Source organism: Cololabis saira, chromosome 17, assembly GCF_033807715.1.
Source record: "Cololabis saira isolate AMF1-May2022 chromosome 17, fColSai1.1, whole genome shotgun sequence".
NCBI classification, from domain to species: Eukaryota; Metazoa; Chordata; class Actinopteri; order Beloniformes; family Belonidae; genus Cololabis; species Cololabis saira.
The window spans coordinates 35616345-35632526 of record NC_084603.1 but is presented as its reverse complement, the minus strand read 5'-3'; the positions used below and the strand labels follow the sequence as shown (position 1 = coordinate 35632526).

The 16182-nt window shown below is 38.9% G+C and overlaps 1 protein-coding gene across 3 annotated transcripts in view; it reads left to right on the top strand.

Annotated features, from left to right (window-relative positions):
* LOC133463518 (kinesin-like protein KIF20B) overlaps positions 1-12032 on the top strand; it is a 73966-nt gene extending 61934 nt beyond the window's left edge. For all 3 annotated transcript variants that reach the window (XM_061745089.1, XM_061745088.1, XM_061745087.1), the window contains 4 exons: positions 4417-4491; positions 6778-6895; positions 8609-8751; positions 11345-12032. In XM_061745089.1, the coding sequence (XP_061601073.1) occupies positions 4417-4491; positions 6778-6895; positions 8609-8751; positions 11345-11428 (420 nt within the window). In that variant the 3' untranslated portion in view covers positions 11429-12032. The remainder of the gene's footprint in view (positions 1-4416; positions 4492-6777; positions 6896-8608; positions 8752-11344) is intronic.
* The last annotated feature ends 4150 nt before the right edge of the window (positions 12033-16182 follow it).

Here is a 16182-nt window from a genome sequence, read left to right as displayed (position 1 = left end):
CCTCTTCAGGTCATCTCACCGTATATTTATGCTTACAAGGCCTCATCAATATCACCAAGAACTTTCCCCATATATCATCACATTCAAAGGGCTTTTTCTTGACACAGTAGGTGAGTTTTTCTAGAGCCAGGCATGACGTTAGATGTCTCAGCCAGAGGCAAAAGGTTGGACCATTAACATTCTTCCAGCACAAGGCTATTGATCGTCTAGCTTGTAGTAAGCAGAGGTCAACCATTTTTTTTCCCCTTATTGGACAAAGTGCAATTGTCCGGGTGGGAACTCAAAACACAATTTAGGGCTTAGAGCAGGGGGTTGGCAACCAAAAATGTTGAAAGAGCCATATTGGACCAAAAACACAAAAAACAAATATGTCTGGAGCCGCAAAAAAATTAAAAGTCTTGTATAAGCCTTAGAATGAAGACAACACATGCTGCATGTTTCTATATTAGTTATAACTGGGGGGAGATTTTTTTTTTCATTGTGCACTTAGGAAAAAAAAGTCAAAGTCCAAATTTCTAGAAAAGAGTCGAAATGTCAAGATTAATGTTGAAGTACAATTTTGAGACAAAAGTCGAAATTTCGAGAAAAAAGTTGAATATCGAGATTAAAAAGGAAAGGAAAAAGAAAGAAAAGAGATAAAAAGAAGAAAAAAAGGGGAAAAAAAGGTCAAACATTTTTGAAAAAGCTCCAGGGAGCCACTAGGGCGGCGCTAAAGAGCTGGATTCAATTCGATTCCGATATTGATTTGGGTTAGTGTTATGAAATTTTTTTTTTTCAGCTGTTGCCTGAATTATATGACTGTAGTTCTGCAACATATTAATACTAGTATTATATTGAGATTCAACAGCAAGTATTGCAGCTAATGATGCTGTAAGGACCAATCAGCTCCCAGAATGCTGATAGAACTGCTTTCAGAAACATCGTGGGGCAGAATTATCAAACAGATCCAGGGAGGAAACAGAGATGTATGAAATTTATGAGTATTTGGTTTTTAGCATTTTATGCAAATGTAACCCCAAGATGGTACATAAAGTAAAGGAATATAGACAATTTATGCAATTATAACTGAAAACTTTAATGTTTTCATACCTTTAAACATATTTAAAGGCAAAAACATGGCACCAGTTATTCTTGTGTCCAACAAAACATTCCTTTTTTGGGCATAAACAAAAAAATACCAAAAGTTGTAATGTAATGATGGAAAAAAATGTATCTTTAGATATACAGATCGATTTTTTTTTTTTAGGAATTAATATGAGAATCAATTTAGAATCGGAATATCGATCTTTTCAACACGGGCCTAGTTTTTTGGTTCTTTTTGGCACATATTTTGGACTGAAAATGCATTAAGCAGAAGGTTTGGACTCCAGTTGTTCTTATCCAACACTTGTAACGCAGCTTTGACTCTCCTACCCGGCCACTCTTCACAATTCACTTCATTGACATCGGGTTGAAGCACATCTGCGTGTTTATTATTGTCTCCACTCTTCATTATTTGGTCTCATCTGCTTTCCCCCACACGTTCCCTCTGTCTCCCCCCGGAATACACTCAAGTTTCATCTTATCTATCCCTTATCACTCCTCTCTGCACTCTCATCCTTCACATGGTGTATTTTTACTCCTCTGCGATGCCTAGTTCCTCCACGCCTGCCTGATTATTTTTGCAAGCGTCCTCTGAGTCACAGAGGAGTCCACGTGTCGGGACCTTTTTCCTGGCCTGCCCCGCCCACTCCTCTGCTCTGCCTCTCAGGTCAGCCTCATCCCCGCCGGCTCTGGATGAGTCAGTCTCTTCATTTGTTTAAGTACCAAAAATATGCCCGGGGATTGGTTCTGCTGGAATGTTTCAGGGATATACTTGATAAGTTGTGTTTTTCTGACATGAATATGTCTTTGTGGAAGTCCCGGCATGTATGGGGTCTCGGTGTCGGCATCACATTCTGCTGCACCTGTACTCAATTCTCATGGTAATTCCTAAAAATTGATTTGTATGTCTAAAGATTGATTCTTTTTTTTTCATCATTACATTACAACTTTTGGTATTTTTGTGTTTATGCTCAAAAAAGGAATGTTTTGTTGGACACAAGAATAACTAGTGTCATGTTTTTGCCTTTAAATATGTTTAAAGGGATGAAAACATTAAAGTTTTCAGTTATAATTGTATAAATTGTCTATATTTCATTACTTCATATACTGTCTTGGGATTACATTTGCATAAAATGCTAAAAACCAAATTCTCAAAAATTAAAAACCCGAAAAAGACCGAAAATAGAAAAAAATAAAAATAGAATCTGGGTAAAAACAAAACGGATTTGGGCTGCTCGGTGGCGCAGTGGGTTAAGCAGCGGCTCATATACTGAGGCTACAGTCCTCCTGCAGCGGTCGCAGGTTCGAATCCCGGCCTGCGCACCTTTGCTGCATGTCATCCCCGATCTCTCTCTCTACCCCTTTCATTTCTGCAGCTTGAATAAAGGGCCACTAGAGCCCCAAAAAATCTTTAAAAAAAAAAATAAAATAAAATAAAACGGATTTCATCCGTCCCTGTTTCCTCCCTGCATCTGTTTGATCATTCTGACCCACAATGTTTCTGTTTCAGTTCTATCAGCATTCTTACAGCATCATTAGCTGCCAATACATGTGCTCTGTTTGTCAGTCACAAGTTAAAGCTTGCATTCTCAGCACACAAATCAGTAAATCTCAGCCTGATGAAGCAGTGAGTCTCCAGTCAGTTCTGGTTGTTTTGAGCGTTCTGTGATCTCCTGCACGTCTTCCAGCCCTCTCCAATCATGGGGTTGAGATTCCAAAGGAATTCAAGGCTTTTACAATGTTATCAGCCGTATTTGATGAACACCCCCCCGGTAGTCTGATGAGGTCGTAACGTTATACTGTCGGCGATGAATCCCATCCTGCTTGAATCCACATTAATAATCCCTTCATTCTCATCAGCAGCCAGCAGATGTTGCAGCAGAATGGGGATCATTAACTCTTCCAACTGTTTCATTGTCACAGAAAAGACGACACCCAAAGGGAATTTGGTCAAATAAATATTTTGAAATAATCTTTTCTAAAATTTAAGCAAAAGCCAGGTTAGTGAATGAGTGCAATGATTTTTAAGTTTTTTTTAATAAAAACAAAACTGCATATACAGGTTTTTTTTATGTTTTCTATGTTACTAATTTGGTATCTTTCTTTTTTTTTTCTTGCTGCTGTAATGACAGAAGTTTCCCCATCGTGGGTCTAATAAAGGAAATCTAATCTAATGAAATATCAGGATGAGTTTTGAGGTGCCAGATGAAGTTAGATGTGGTCAGTCCTGCGTATTCAATAAACATGGAGCGCTTGCATCCTTTTACAAAGGAAAAAATACATGTGAATGTAACGAGCAGTCCTTTGTGTGAAGGGAACACATCCATCCATCCATCCATCCATCCATCCGTCCATCCATCCATCCATCCATCCATCCATCCATCCATCCATCCATCCATCCATCCATCCATCCATCCATCCATCCATCCATCCATCCATCCATCCATCCCATTATCTCCACCCAACTCTGGGCTATTGTGACTCTTCCACAGATGTTAAACGTAAAAAAGCTCATGAAACAAGATGAACAGATGCAGTAATCCGGTGCAGCATCTCCGTCTGCAGCCTCTAAAATGCAAAAGTCAAATAATCAGTGACGGAAGAGAAAAAAAGTTTTTATTGTTGAAGTAATTGATTTTCAGAAAACAAGTGTTGCGCAGATGTATCAGAGACAGATTGTGAAAAAAAATGTGTCAGTTGAAATATTTTTTCTGCTACAGTACTTTTAGAATTGTTCCAAAAGTAAAATCATATAAAAGATTCACTTTGATCTGAACATGACCTGCAAAGGCACCAAATCTGCACAACTGTATTTTTAGGCATTAAAAAGCAACAAACGTGCTCCTCTCAGACTGGTAAGAGAGGTGTGTCTCTCCATCTCGGTGACTGTGTACTTAATTGCTTTCTTGGTTTGGTTTCCCACCAACAGACCAAAGCACCAAAACAATGCAAACAGTTGTAATGTAATGATGAACAAAAAAAAAAATCGTTGTTTAGACATATGAATCGATTTTTACGAATTAATATGAGAATCGATTTAGAATCAGAAAATTGATCTTTTCAACACAGGCCTACTCTCTGCCAGGTAAACACAGCTCATTTTCTCTCCCTGATGATGACGCATCCCGCAGCTGGCGGAGATGATCGTCCACGGAGACGGCCGCAGGAACCTGTGAATGTCCTTCACCTGAAATCTGTCTCCGTCTCATCCTACCTGTCCTGTGTTTGTGAACCACTTGTGTTAGAGCCTCTAATCGTCTGGCACAGATGACTCAGTACACACACGCTTCTCTTTTAATGTCTTCATGTCATGTGTGCTTGTGTGCTTTATAGGAAGAAGTGGAGGCGGAGAACAGAAGGAACACGAGAACCAGACTGACGTCAAAGCTCACCCCTCACAAGGAGGAGGTAACACGCACGCACGCACGCACGCACGCACGCACGCACGCACGCACGCACGCACGCACGCACGCACACTTGGGCTACACGTGTACAGATGTGCAGACAAGTGCACACTCAAACATCCCTCAAACAGCACAGGAATGTAGCACTGACTCCTGCTATACAGCAGTTGCATGATTTCCTCTGCTTTGCCGTCCGTGTACTTCTTGTATTTTGATAAACAGTATTAGCTGCTTTTATTCAGCGCTGAAGCCCTTGAAGAGCAAGTGCTTCTCTTTGTAAAGCTGAATGCACAACCAAGTACAGCGGCTTCGTGAAAACAAGGACATTGTCTTTCTTTAAATAGCTGTTTCAGATCGTTTGGTTAAAGCGACCAATGTTTTACTGATTTTCAGTCGACTACTTTTAGTCTGTGGTCCCTCTAGAGCAGCTTTGTTTCCAAGATAAGTCACTTCAGAACAACAGAGATGGAGAAGCTGTTCCTGGAAACGGCTGTGTTTTCTGATTGGTTGACTCCCTGGAAGCTTCCACATAGCCAGAGATAATTATGACCAAACGCCCACAACAGCCGTTACCGTCTAGACATCAATACGTTTATCACCATTATGTTTTCCACACTTCCAGTGACCTCAACACTGCACTGGTTTCTCAGGCCTGGAAGGTTCCAATCTCGGTTAGAGCCTTTTCTTTTGGAGTTTGGGTTGTCTCTTGGAACTTTCCAAAAGCTCCAAAATACTCCCAAATTTCCAAGGAAAACGAGTACCCCAAGGTTCGATTTTAGGCCCAATACTTTTTAACTTATATATGCTTCTGCTTGGGTTGTTATCAGGAGGCACGGCATCAATTTTCATAGTTATGCTGACGATACACAGCTGTATATCGCTGTGTCTCCTGAACACACAAAACCAATTGACCTTCCTTCTTAACTGTATTTTAGATAAAGTCATGGATGGCAGATAACTTTCTCCAGCTCAACCAGGACAAAACAGAAGTTTTAATTATTGGTCCTGAAGAGAGAGGAACTTTTACCAAAACTACTAACTACTTAAACCATCAAATTGTGTAAAGAATCTGGTTGTTATTTTTGACTCTGAGCAGAATTTTATTGCTCATATCAAAAACACAACAAAAAATAGTTTTTTTATCACCTTAAGAACATTTCTCGGGCAAACACAGAGGTGCTTATGCTTTTATCTCCGGTCGTATTGATTATTGTAACTCCCTGCTTTCTGGTCTTCCTAAAAAGAGCATTTCTAGTCTCCAATGACTACGAAACTCAGCTGCACGTTTAAACATGGCTTCCAAATAAGATACATACACACCACAAAAACAAATTTAAACCGCATCAAAATTTTAACTCACGATAATGCTGAATGGGTGGGTCTTTTGTGGTTGGGAAGTAGTGCTCAAACTCTTTCCTGTTGCCGTTTTCTTCTTTCTAAATATTCCGAGGGCTCGTCTTTTAATGCAGGCTTATCGGCCTCCAAGTGACGGAGCAGTTTTGAAGGCTTCATTGCCTCATCAGAGATCCGGTCACAGCATATTATCTAGAGAGGGCTCGGTGCTTGGGAATCAGCTGTCGCCATAAATCCATATTTTAAGTAGGACTCGTGGTATTGTCTGTTAAATTTAGCTTTCTTTTTCTTTGAAGTCATTGGCTCATCTTCTGTCTCATCACTGAACCTTTTCGCCTTCGCAAAGAAACTTTCCATAGCGTCTGTTGCTTTGTTAGCTTGTGGGTTAAATTTCAGCGTTCACGTGACTGATATAAAGGAGAGAATCTGGTCATTTTTCAAAATAAAAGATAGTTCGGAAAATAAATAAAGGCAAGGGAAGTTTATTTATATAGCACAATTCAACACAAGGTAATTCAAAGTGATTTACATCAACATTAAAAGCAACACAACACAATTAAACAGTAAATAAGAAATAAAATGATAAGAAAAGAGTTAAAATAATAAAAAGTTGTTAAAAGTAAGGGCAGTAGAGTCCAGCAAAGACCGGGTCAAATACAGTATTACAAAAGTAATCTGTAATAATTTGTACGGTGAATTAAACCAATTTGACAATTCTATGCCACAATGTTTCCAGGTCTTATTTCACACAACTGACGAGAATTACGTTTCTATACGGTCAAATAAAATGGAAATAATGCAATGTATTCTTTCTTGTGCGTCAGTGACAGTACCAAATGATGGGTTTGGGTTGGGGACCTCTGCTCTACATGGTTGTTGTACATGTGTACACGTGTACATGCTGGCGCGCTAACTGCTCTCACTGTTCTGTGATCAGAGCTCTTCCCCGGCTGGTTGCCGTGACTCCCAGAACAGCCCCCGCGGCAGGAAGGAGGGAACGCTGCAGAAGATCGGAGACTTCCTGCAGAGCTCCCCGACGCTGCTCGGCAGCAAAGGTCAGTGTGGGACGGATCACACCGGGGGAGGTCGCACATCTGGACCTGTTGTTGTGGAGAGCAGAGCGGAGCGTGGGGACAGCGGGGGCCGCTCAGGTTCTTCACTTCAAAGTTTAAAGCTGAGTTTATGGAATAGAGAAGAGGAAAATGACGCACTGATAGATGAACAAGAAGCTGCAGCTGCCATTTCTGAGCTGCACAGAAATTAATTTACACGACAAATCTTTAGACATCGAAACGTTTTGTTGAGGAATGAAATACAGAAGGTTGTATGAGATGGGATTACGGGAAAATGAAAGGTTTAAGGCAAGGCAAGTTTATTTGTATAGCACAATTCAACACAAGGTAATTCAAAGTGCTTTACATCAACATTAAAAGTAGCAAGACACAATTAAACAGTAAATAATAAATAAAATGAAATAAAATGATAAGAAAAAAGGTAAAAACAATGTCATTATTTGATGATTGTTCACATTTAAAAAATAAGAGGATTCGCAGAAGAGATTTAATTTATAGAGAACAAAAGAACATAAAATCATTGTCCTAATTATTTAAAACAATTATCCGCTGACTTTTGAAGAACTTTTCATTCTCAAATTTCACATATAAATGTTATTTCCAGCGTCAACTTAAATTTTGAATGAAATAACATTAACATGATTTTGTGAAAACACCATTAGGGTTTGATTTATTCCACATTCCTTCATTGCAGTGCAGTCCGTCCGTGCTGCGACTCATGGCCTCACGTAGGACGGGAGCAAAGACGAGCTGAGCTGCTGCAGCTCATCAGTATGTTAGAAAAGATGCTGAGCAAAAACACTCTCTGTTTGGGAGATTCACTAAACAGCACAAGTCCATTTTAACAATCAGTTTACACACACACACACCAGAAATGGCTCATAAATCCAGTAAACGCCCAGCTCGTTCAGCTCGTTTTAGCGCTGATTGGTTTTCTGAGTTTCCCAGATGAGAAGCGTGTTGCATCCAGGTTCAAGTTGATGAGGACAAAGCTGAGAGTCCCTGCAGAGGTCGTTTGACAAAGATAAAGGCGCCGTAATAAAAATAAAAAATGACGCAACTCACCAATGAAGCCTCATAGAACTCGTCCAATCAAAAATATTCCCACAAAAACGGTCTGATTACATTCAGAAAGGTCCAGTCGATCCAATCCAGTAAACTATTTAGTCCAAAATACATTATTATACCAGTAAATATCCACCAACAGCCGCCCATCATTTTAAATTAGCCGCTCAATGTCCCAAATTTTCAATGTATTATTCGCTGTAACTCCGCTTTGCACGTATACATCGCAGATATCTTGGTCTCAAAAGTGAGTGTGTACGCTGTCCTTTTGATTGACACCTCATTGGACCAAATAGGAGCCCCCCTGTCCCCTCCACAGACTTCTCCTTCATCTCACATCGCAGGGGCTGTTTTAGACCATAAAACCAACATGTTTGCTCTGAACCAGGAACATTCTCTCTTGGTTCTGATTTTTTCCAGTGAAAATGTGTCTGCAGAGGTTCTGATGTTTTTGGTCTTAAAAACTGCGAGACTTTTATTGTGCTCTTCGTGAATCATCTAGGAAAAGTTTTAACGCAAGCGCTTTCATCAACATCAACTAGCTCCCGAACTTTACATTAGGCGAGGGACTTGGCTGCTCCGTAAGTCTGTCAGACTTCTCAACTGATTCTCTCTGAAATCTGCCTGCAGCCAAGAAGATGATGAGTCTGGTGGGCAGTCGAACTGATGCCGATGCTTCAACCTCCTCCTCCCTTCGTCTGAGATCCAAGAAGAGCAAAAAGAAACTCTACAGGCCTGAAATCTCCTGCCCCATGGACATGCCGCCCCACCCGGTGAGTCGGACATAACTTTTGAATGGTTTGATATAGAGAGTCTTAGGTGGTGTCATCTGCTAAATGTCCAGGCCTGAAGAATCTACATGCAAGTCATACAAGCTTCCACTGCAGCCTGAACGTGCAGAAGGGTGGGAGGGCCTGTTCATCGCTGTTTGCAGCTTTAATTTTTTAGTGTTATTTGAGCCACTCACAGTCTACTCTCGTTGCTATAACCTCAATCACATAATTGATGCGTGTGCAAAAGGTGAAATAGCTTGTGCGATGATGACAATGATGGATTTGCATCTAACTTTCGGTCAGGTGACCTATGAACTGTCAATTATCCATCAAGCTCCACAATGATCATGTTAACTTTAAATCAGATAGATTTGTCTAGGACATTTCTCTTGCAGGACGGGGGAGAAGACACAAAATCGATGCATCTCTATTATTGTGCGGGAATGAATTCTCAGAGTTTTGCGGGTAGTGGTCAGAAATGCAGCGGGAAAGGGATGAAGAAAACAGTCTGGAGCAGGGCTCTCTGCTCCACAGTATTTGGAAAGATGAAGGAGAGGATTGTTTTTGTCAAGTGGCCCGTCCCAAGCCTGCGAGACGACTCCCCTCCTGGTGGGAACGAGCGGCATTCAAAGCTCGGAGCAGAAATGTTCAGCTCTCGTCCAAGTGTGTGATTGTGGATCGTTTGCCGTGAACTACTCAAAGACGTGTCACCGTGACGAATATCTGGGCCTGTCGGGGAATCTATACTCAAACAACGTTATATTATAAATATAATTATTTTATAATTATAATGAATATAATATAATTATTTACTCGCCTTTAGTTTTACGTAGAACAAATGACCTCTGCTGCATGTGAGTGCTAATCTGTTCCTGTTCGTTCTAGTTTCCCAAACGGATTACAACGTTCGGTTCCTCACGCACATTATTTTCAAATAATCAACACGTGTTTTCTTGCCCTTTTACATTTAATTTCCCAGATTTGATTTGTGGATCAGAAAGTGTTTCAGGAGAGCGCTCGATGACCGAGTCTCTCTGGCATCTTGTTGCGTTTGACCCTCCGTGACTCGTCAGCCTTTAATGTGAACAGTAAAAGAATTTCAAGACCGTTAATCAGAAAACAGCGAGTCACGTAAACTGAACAGACCAGTGACTCTGAAGACCAGTCCCAGACCTTTCTTTCTTTACTTCTTTCTTTATACGCCACATCATCAGTCTACTTCAAAATATCTTATTCCTGTCATGAAAATGCACTTTTAGTTCAAAGATCCCTGCTGCTTTTAACCTATTCTGACCTTTGAAGCATATTCACATCAACTACTGTTTATGTATAATGTCCAATGAAAGCAGAAGGATCAAATTCTCAACTCGTCTTTATTTCACGTTTGATTTTCTTTGGTCGGAGAGAAACAGATTATTTGAAGCATCTAAATCTCAGGTATTAAAAGTAGTGATGCACCGATTGTTCGGTAACCGAAATTGTTCGGCCGAAAATGGCAAAAAAACACTTTCGGTGTTCGGTGGAATAAGTGGGAAAAAAACCGAACAATTAATAACGGCGTTGTAATATAAATAGACTGGCCGCTCCGTAACTGTTGCGCACCACATAAATCGTTGGCCAACCAAAAACTAACCACATAAGAATTTAACTAACATTCACCAGCAGGTGGAACCAAAACAACATAAATCAATCTATTACAGCTGCGTTTAGATGACGAAATCAAACAGCAAAGAGTGTGGAGTGAAGTGGTGCAAACATGTCAGCAGTGTGGAAGTATTTTAGAGTGGCAAAGAATAATAAAAGAATGGCTGTTTGCAATGAATGTTCTGCTCAAATATCTAGAGGGGGCACATCTGCAAAGTCTTTCAGCACTACAAGTTTGATTTATCATTTGAAATGATAAAAAACCCTGAGTGCTTTAATGCATTTTTATTGTTTTAAGGCCTATGTTACAATGTTCAGTCAGTTAAGCCTAACGTAAGCTCAAAGATGGACAAAAAATGTATTTTGCTAATTTATTTATTTTAAGTTATTGTTCTTTGCTGGTATAATATCTGCTGGAATATTTAAGAAATGCTGGGAAATTAAAAAATGTTCAGTTTTTTATGTTCAACAAATGTTTTCTACCTTGTAATTTTGTAAAAGATTTTTTTCTTTTAAAAGCATGCCTAAATCAAATTTATTTGATTTATGCAATGGTGAAAAAATTGGCAAAATAAATGAAAAACTGCGAAGAACCATGTTCGGTATTGTTCGGTATTCGGCCAAGTGTTTATTATTATTTTCGGTTTCGGTTTCGGCCACAAATTTTCATTTCGGTGCATCACTAATTAAAAGTCCTTTTCACACAAACCCTTGAGTCATGATGGATAAAAGGACACCTACGTGAGACCTTAATTTGCACTTGTGGAAGTCAGTAGAGGGTCTGACCGTGTCTGCTGGTTTAGAGAGGCATTCAAAACAGGATGTAGAGGAAGCTGCTTCTAAAGGACGGTTTAGTCACAATATCAGAAACATATCAGCATCGTGTCAAAGCTTTCGTCCCAGTCGTCCACTTCCTGACACTAAGAACATTTTGTCTCTTGTATTTTAGATCATCACCCGAGAGCCGGAGGAGGAGAAGGAGAGCCACCACCAGATCATTAAGAGGCGCCTCCGCTCCAGAGTGGGCAAATAATTCACCGTTAAACACTACTCTACACGTTTCTCCCTTTGAAACTGTCTTAATAAGCTGGGGGAACATTTATTCCTAATAATCGAGCACATTTTTCTCTGAGACAAGTCTCTGTTATTGTATTTAATCTGAAATTCTCAGTATTTAACTGTTTATTTTTAGAATTGAACAAAGTCCCTGATATACCAGAGATTTTGCAGCATATAAAGCAGTGCCAAAACATTTTGTTTGATAATTTTTATCATGCTGTAAAGGGGAGTCGGATGTGGGGTGTAACTCCCCGGAGTTGACGGGCGTGTTGCTTCTTTCCTTTCCTCCGAAGAGCCTCACGGTTACTGTTTTTTTTTTTAAGTTTTTAGATTTCCAGTGTTGAAGCTGAGCTCATGTAAAAGCTCCTGCTGCCTCATGCACTCCTGAATACCACACACATCTAACCCGAACATCAACAAGCACCTTTCCTCAGACGTTCATCTCGGTTCTCGCTCAGCTGTTCTGCTGCTTCCATCTTGTCCAGATTCACCGGACAAGAGCCGAGTGGCTCTACCAAACGCCACTCCACTGCAAAAACTCAAAATCTTAACAAGAATATTTGTCTTGTTTCTAGTTAAAATGTCTCATTTTTAGTCAAAAAAATCTCATCACACTTAAAACAAGACTCATCACTGGAAAAAACAACAATTTTCACCTGTTTAAAGTAGATTTTCACTTAATATAAGTAGATTTTCACTTAAAATAAGTAGAAAAATCTGCCAGTGGAACAAGATTTTTTTGCTTGTAATGACAAGATAAATCTTGTCCCACTGGAAGATTTTTCTACTTATTTCAAGTGAAAATCTACTTGAAACAGGTGAAAATTGTCAAATAAGTTATTTTTCTGGTGATGAGTCTTGTTTTAAGTGTAATGAGATTTTTTGACTAAAAATCCGACATTTTAACTAGAAATAAGACAAATATTCTTGTTAAGATTTAGAGTTTTTGCATCGGCTCTTTCACGTGTCTCTTCTCCAAAGACACACTTTACACACGTTTCGATGCTAATGTGCAATTGTGTTTCTTGAATGAGTCGTACAAAATTCAAGGTGATTTCTTTTGTTTGTTTTTATTTTTTTGTTCTCGTCTTCCATTCCAAGTCTTCCATTAAACCAGTGAAGTTAGTCGTTTACGTTCCTGGAAAGCTGCTAATAACTTTGAGTTGTTCTGAACTGGTTTTTGAGACACTTTTGTCTCAAAGTCAGATGTGGGTCATTGTGCAGCAGCTCATCTGATCCCAGTTCACGGATCGTTGAAAAGTCATTGATCTCACAGTTGAATTCAAATAGTTTTTATTCATTTCTTCACTTTAATTTTCACTGAAAGGACAATTCCAGAGCTAAAACAACCCTCGGACTAGTATTGGATGGTGAGGAATGTAAACTTTTATTTGGCCCCAAAACAACATGATTCAAAGCAGTTTTGAGTGACAACCAAAAATCCACCAACATTCCAGTTAACCTTGATAGTTGGGACACGTAAAACGTCAGTTTCAGTTTAGATCGGAGGCATCTTAGCTTTCTTTTAGTAAGTGTTGCCTGTACTTCCCTGCGTAGAACACCAGGTGGTCGTCTGCGTATTTACGAGCTCCATGGACCGATGGAGGTCGTTCTGATCCCATCCAATCCAACGTTTACGCTCCTGACCATCCAATCACACACCTCGGACTGTCTTAACTCCACAATTTTCCTCAACAATCATGTTTCAACTCAACTTTGAAACTTCGGGTTTGGTTTGTGAACTTTGTCAAAAAGACGCCCCCTTGTTTTCACTACAGTTTTTTGTTTTGTCTTTACTTGTTCTTTTTTTTTTCTTCAACCTGTGGCTGTTTTCCGTGAAAAAATTGCTAAATTTAAAATACGTAAAAATATTTTAGGCAAATCTTAACCAGAAAAAAGTCACTTTTACTTTTATTGGAATCAAAATTGTTCAGTGTCGTACAAATGTACTTCTACAATATCTTCTGTTGGGGGTGGGGGGATGTACACATTTATCGTTTGAAATTTGGGGTTTTAAAAAAAATGACACTAAAGATTTGTGAGAGTAGATTCCCACGGCAGGTGTAGTGGATTACCCTTGCTTGTGTATATAAATGTTTTTGTGCAGAAACATTCACATGAAAGGTTTCAATGAGGGGGTGGGGGAGGCTTTTGTCCAACAAATCTGTGGAATTTTAACCAAAGTTTCTCAGAAAAACAGAAGTTGAGATGTCTCATTAAACAATTTTTTTCTGTGACCTTCAGAGTCTTCACATATTTTTTCTTTGTGTGAACTTCAAAATCTCGGTTCTGAGCGTGAATGATCCTGCAGGACACCTGCTTCGCAGCTCCAACTGCACTTTATTTCTTTCCGATTTAAATGTGAGGTGAGGAACAAAGTGTGACTGCACGTCAGCGCTGGACGGCGCTGGGTCTGCTCATTAAACATCTCCGTGCAGTCGAGTTAGTGCTTTTCTTTTTCTCTAGCTCTCCTCCTCATTCACATTTTTGATGAAGGACCTCTGAGTATTGTTCTTTTGGATGTTATATTAACATTTAGTTTCCTTCCTGATTGTTATTTCACAGTTGTTTTTTTTTTTGTTTTTTTTTTTGTAAAATGTATCAATCATAGTTGATTAAATATGCTTCTCAAATTTATTTTGCTTCAGATTTGTCTTCTTTTCTGCTTTGATCAGATCGGTTCGGCCCAACAGCAAACATGCGGTTCTGGGAGTGTAGTTGGTTGAATGAAACTATCGGCTCAGACGGGCCTCAATCTCCACTACAGCTGTGAATAAGGGCTAACATAATTAGAAAATGTTTAATTTTCTTGATATCAATGTTTTATCTTTGTGTCTGTGAAGCGTCTTTGTACAACGTAGTATTAGGGCCAAACTAAGATTAAAAAAAATAATTGGAAATTACGGGAATAAAGTCGTAAAATTAAGAGAATAAAGTCGTAATACTACGAGAATAAAGTCGTAATATTATGACTTTATTCTCGCAACAATATGACTTTATTCTAGTAATATTACGACCTTATTCCCGTAATATTACGACCTTATTCTCGTAATATTACGACTTTATTCTCGTAATATTACGACTTTAATCTCGAAACATTAGATTTTGACTTTATTCTCGTAATATTACGACTTTATTCTCGTAATATTACGACTTTATTCTCGTAATATTACGACTTTATTCTCGTAATATTACGACTTTATTCTCGTAATATTACGACTTTATTCTCGTAATATTACAAATTTATTCTCACAACATTAGGTTTTGACTTTATTCTTGTAATTTTACGACTTTATTCTCATAATATTACGACTTTATTCTATTACGACTTTATTCTTGCAACATTATGACTTTATTCTCGTAATTTTACGACTTTATTCTCATTATATTATGACTTTATTCTCGTAATTTCCAAAAAAAAAATTTGTTTTAGTTTAGCCCTAATACTCGTATCTTTGAGATCTTTTAAAAGCGCTCTATAAATAAAATGTATTATTATTATCATTATTATTAACATTATGACTATTCTTATTTTAAAAGATTATATGTCTAGCAGATGTTATAAAAGCCTTTTTTTTTTAATCTTTTACATGTCAAATCCTAGTTTAGTGTGAATTTTTCTCATCTGTGTTTTAGTTCCGGGTCTAGAATAAAGCAGCCTAGGCTCCTCTTTGATGTTAAATATACTATGATGTGAGGTAATGGGGCTTGAAAGCTGCAGGGGTTTAATGCCACAAATGGACATTTTCTTTCAATGCAGACATGAAGGAAAGTGCTGGAGCAAAGAATGAACATGTTGAGCTTTGGTACCAATGATTGTGGTTTAAAGAGGCCGCTGACTGGCCGGGCGATGAAAGTACCAAAGAATCTCGGCACTTTGTTTTCTGCGGTCACTTTCAGCTGGAGAAAGGTTTCGTTTATAATGAAAGTGAAAAGTTTCTGAACTGCTGTAAAGCAGAGGAACAAAACCTGTTTCGTTTAGTTTGTCCTCATCGGAGAAGTAAACGATGGCTCCTGAGAAGCGGTTTAATCCTCGCCTGAGATGATTGAAATAATGGACTGTTGCTGGGAAATGAAGTACCTACTCATGTCTTTCAGCATCCATTTAAGCTTTTTAATTTTTCATTCCTGCCCAGAGCTCAGATTGTGTTTTAGTCATTGTTGAAGAGAATGATATGATGTTTGGAATTTGGGGTGCTCTGTATTCACACATTGATGCCAATCACACATTGAGCTCCAACTATTTCACATTTGTTCAGCAGCCCAGGAAGAGATGGAGTTCTTTTTATTTTTTCTTATTTGCTGGTAAGTTTTAACCCATGTACGAACTTCAGTATAAAAAATTATGTCTTATTTGGAAAGCTGGAAACAGCCAAGTGATTCAGTAGTTTATTTACATTTTTGTAGGGAGCTAGAACAAGTTTTCTAGGGGGCGCTGTTGAGCCATTAGGCCACGCCCATTAATGCAAACCATTAAATATCACATTTTTCACCAGGCCTGGCTTGCCTGCAAAATTTGGTGACTTTTTGGGCACGTTTAGGGGGTCAAAAAGGCCCTCATTTCGTCGGAAAAATAAAAACGAGAAAAATTCCTACAGTAACAATAGGCCCTTCGCAGCCTAATAAACGCTACAGATACAATAGGGTCCTCGCACCCTCAGTGCTCGGGCCCTAACTAAATAAATAAGAATGAATTGAGCTGAATTAAACAATTCAAAATGATATTCC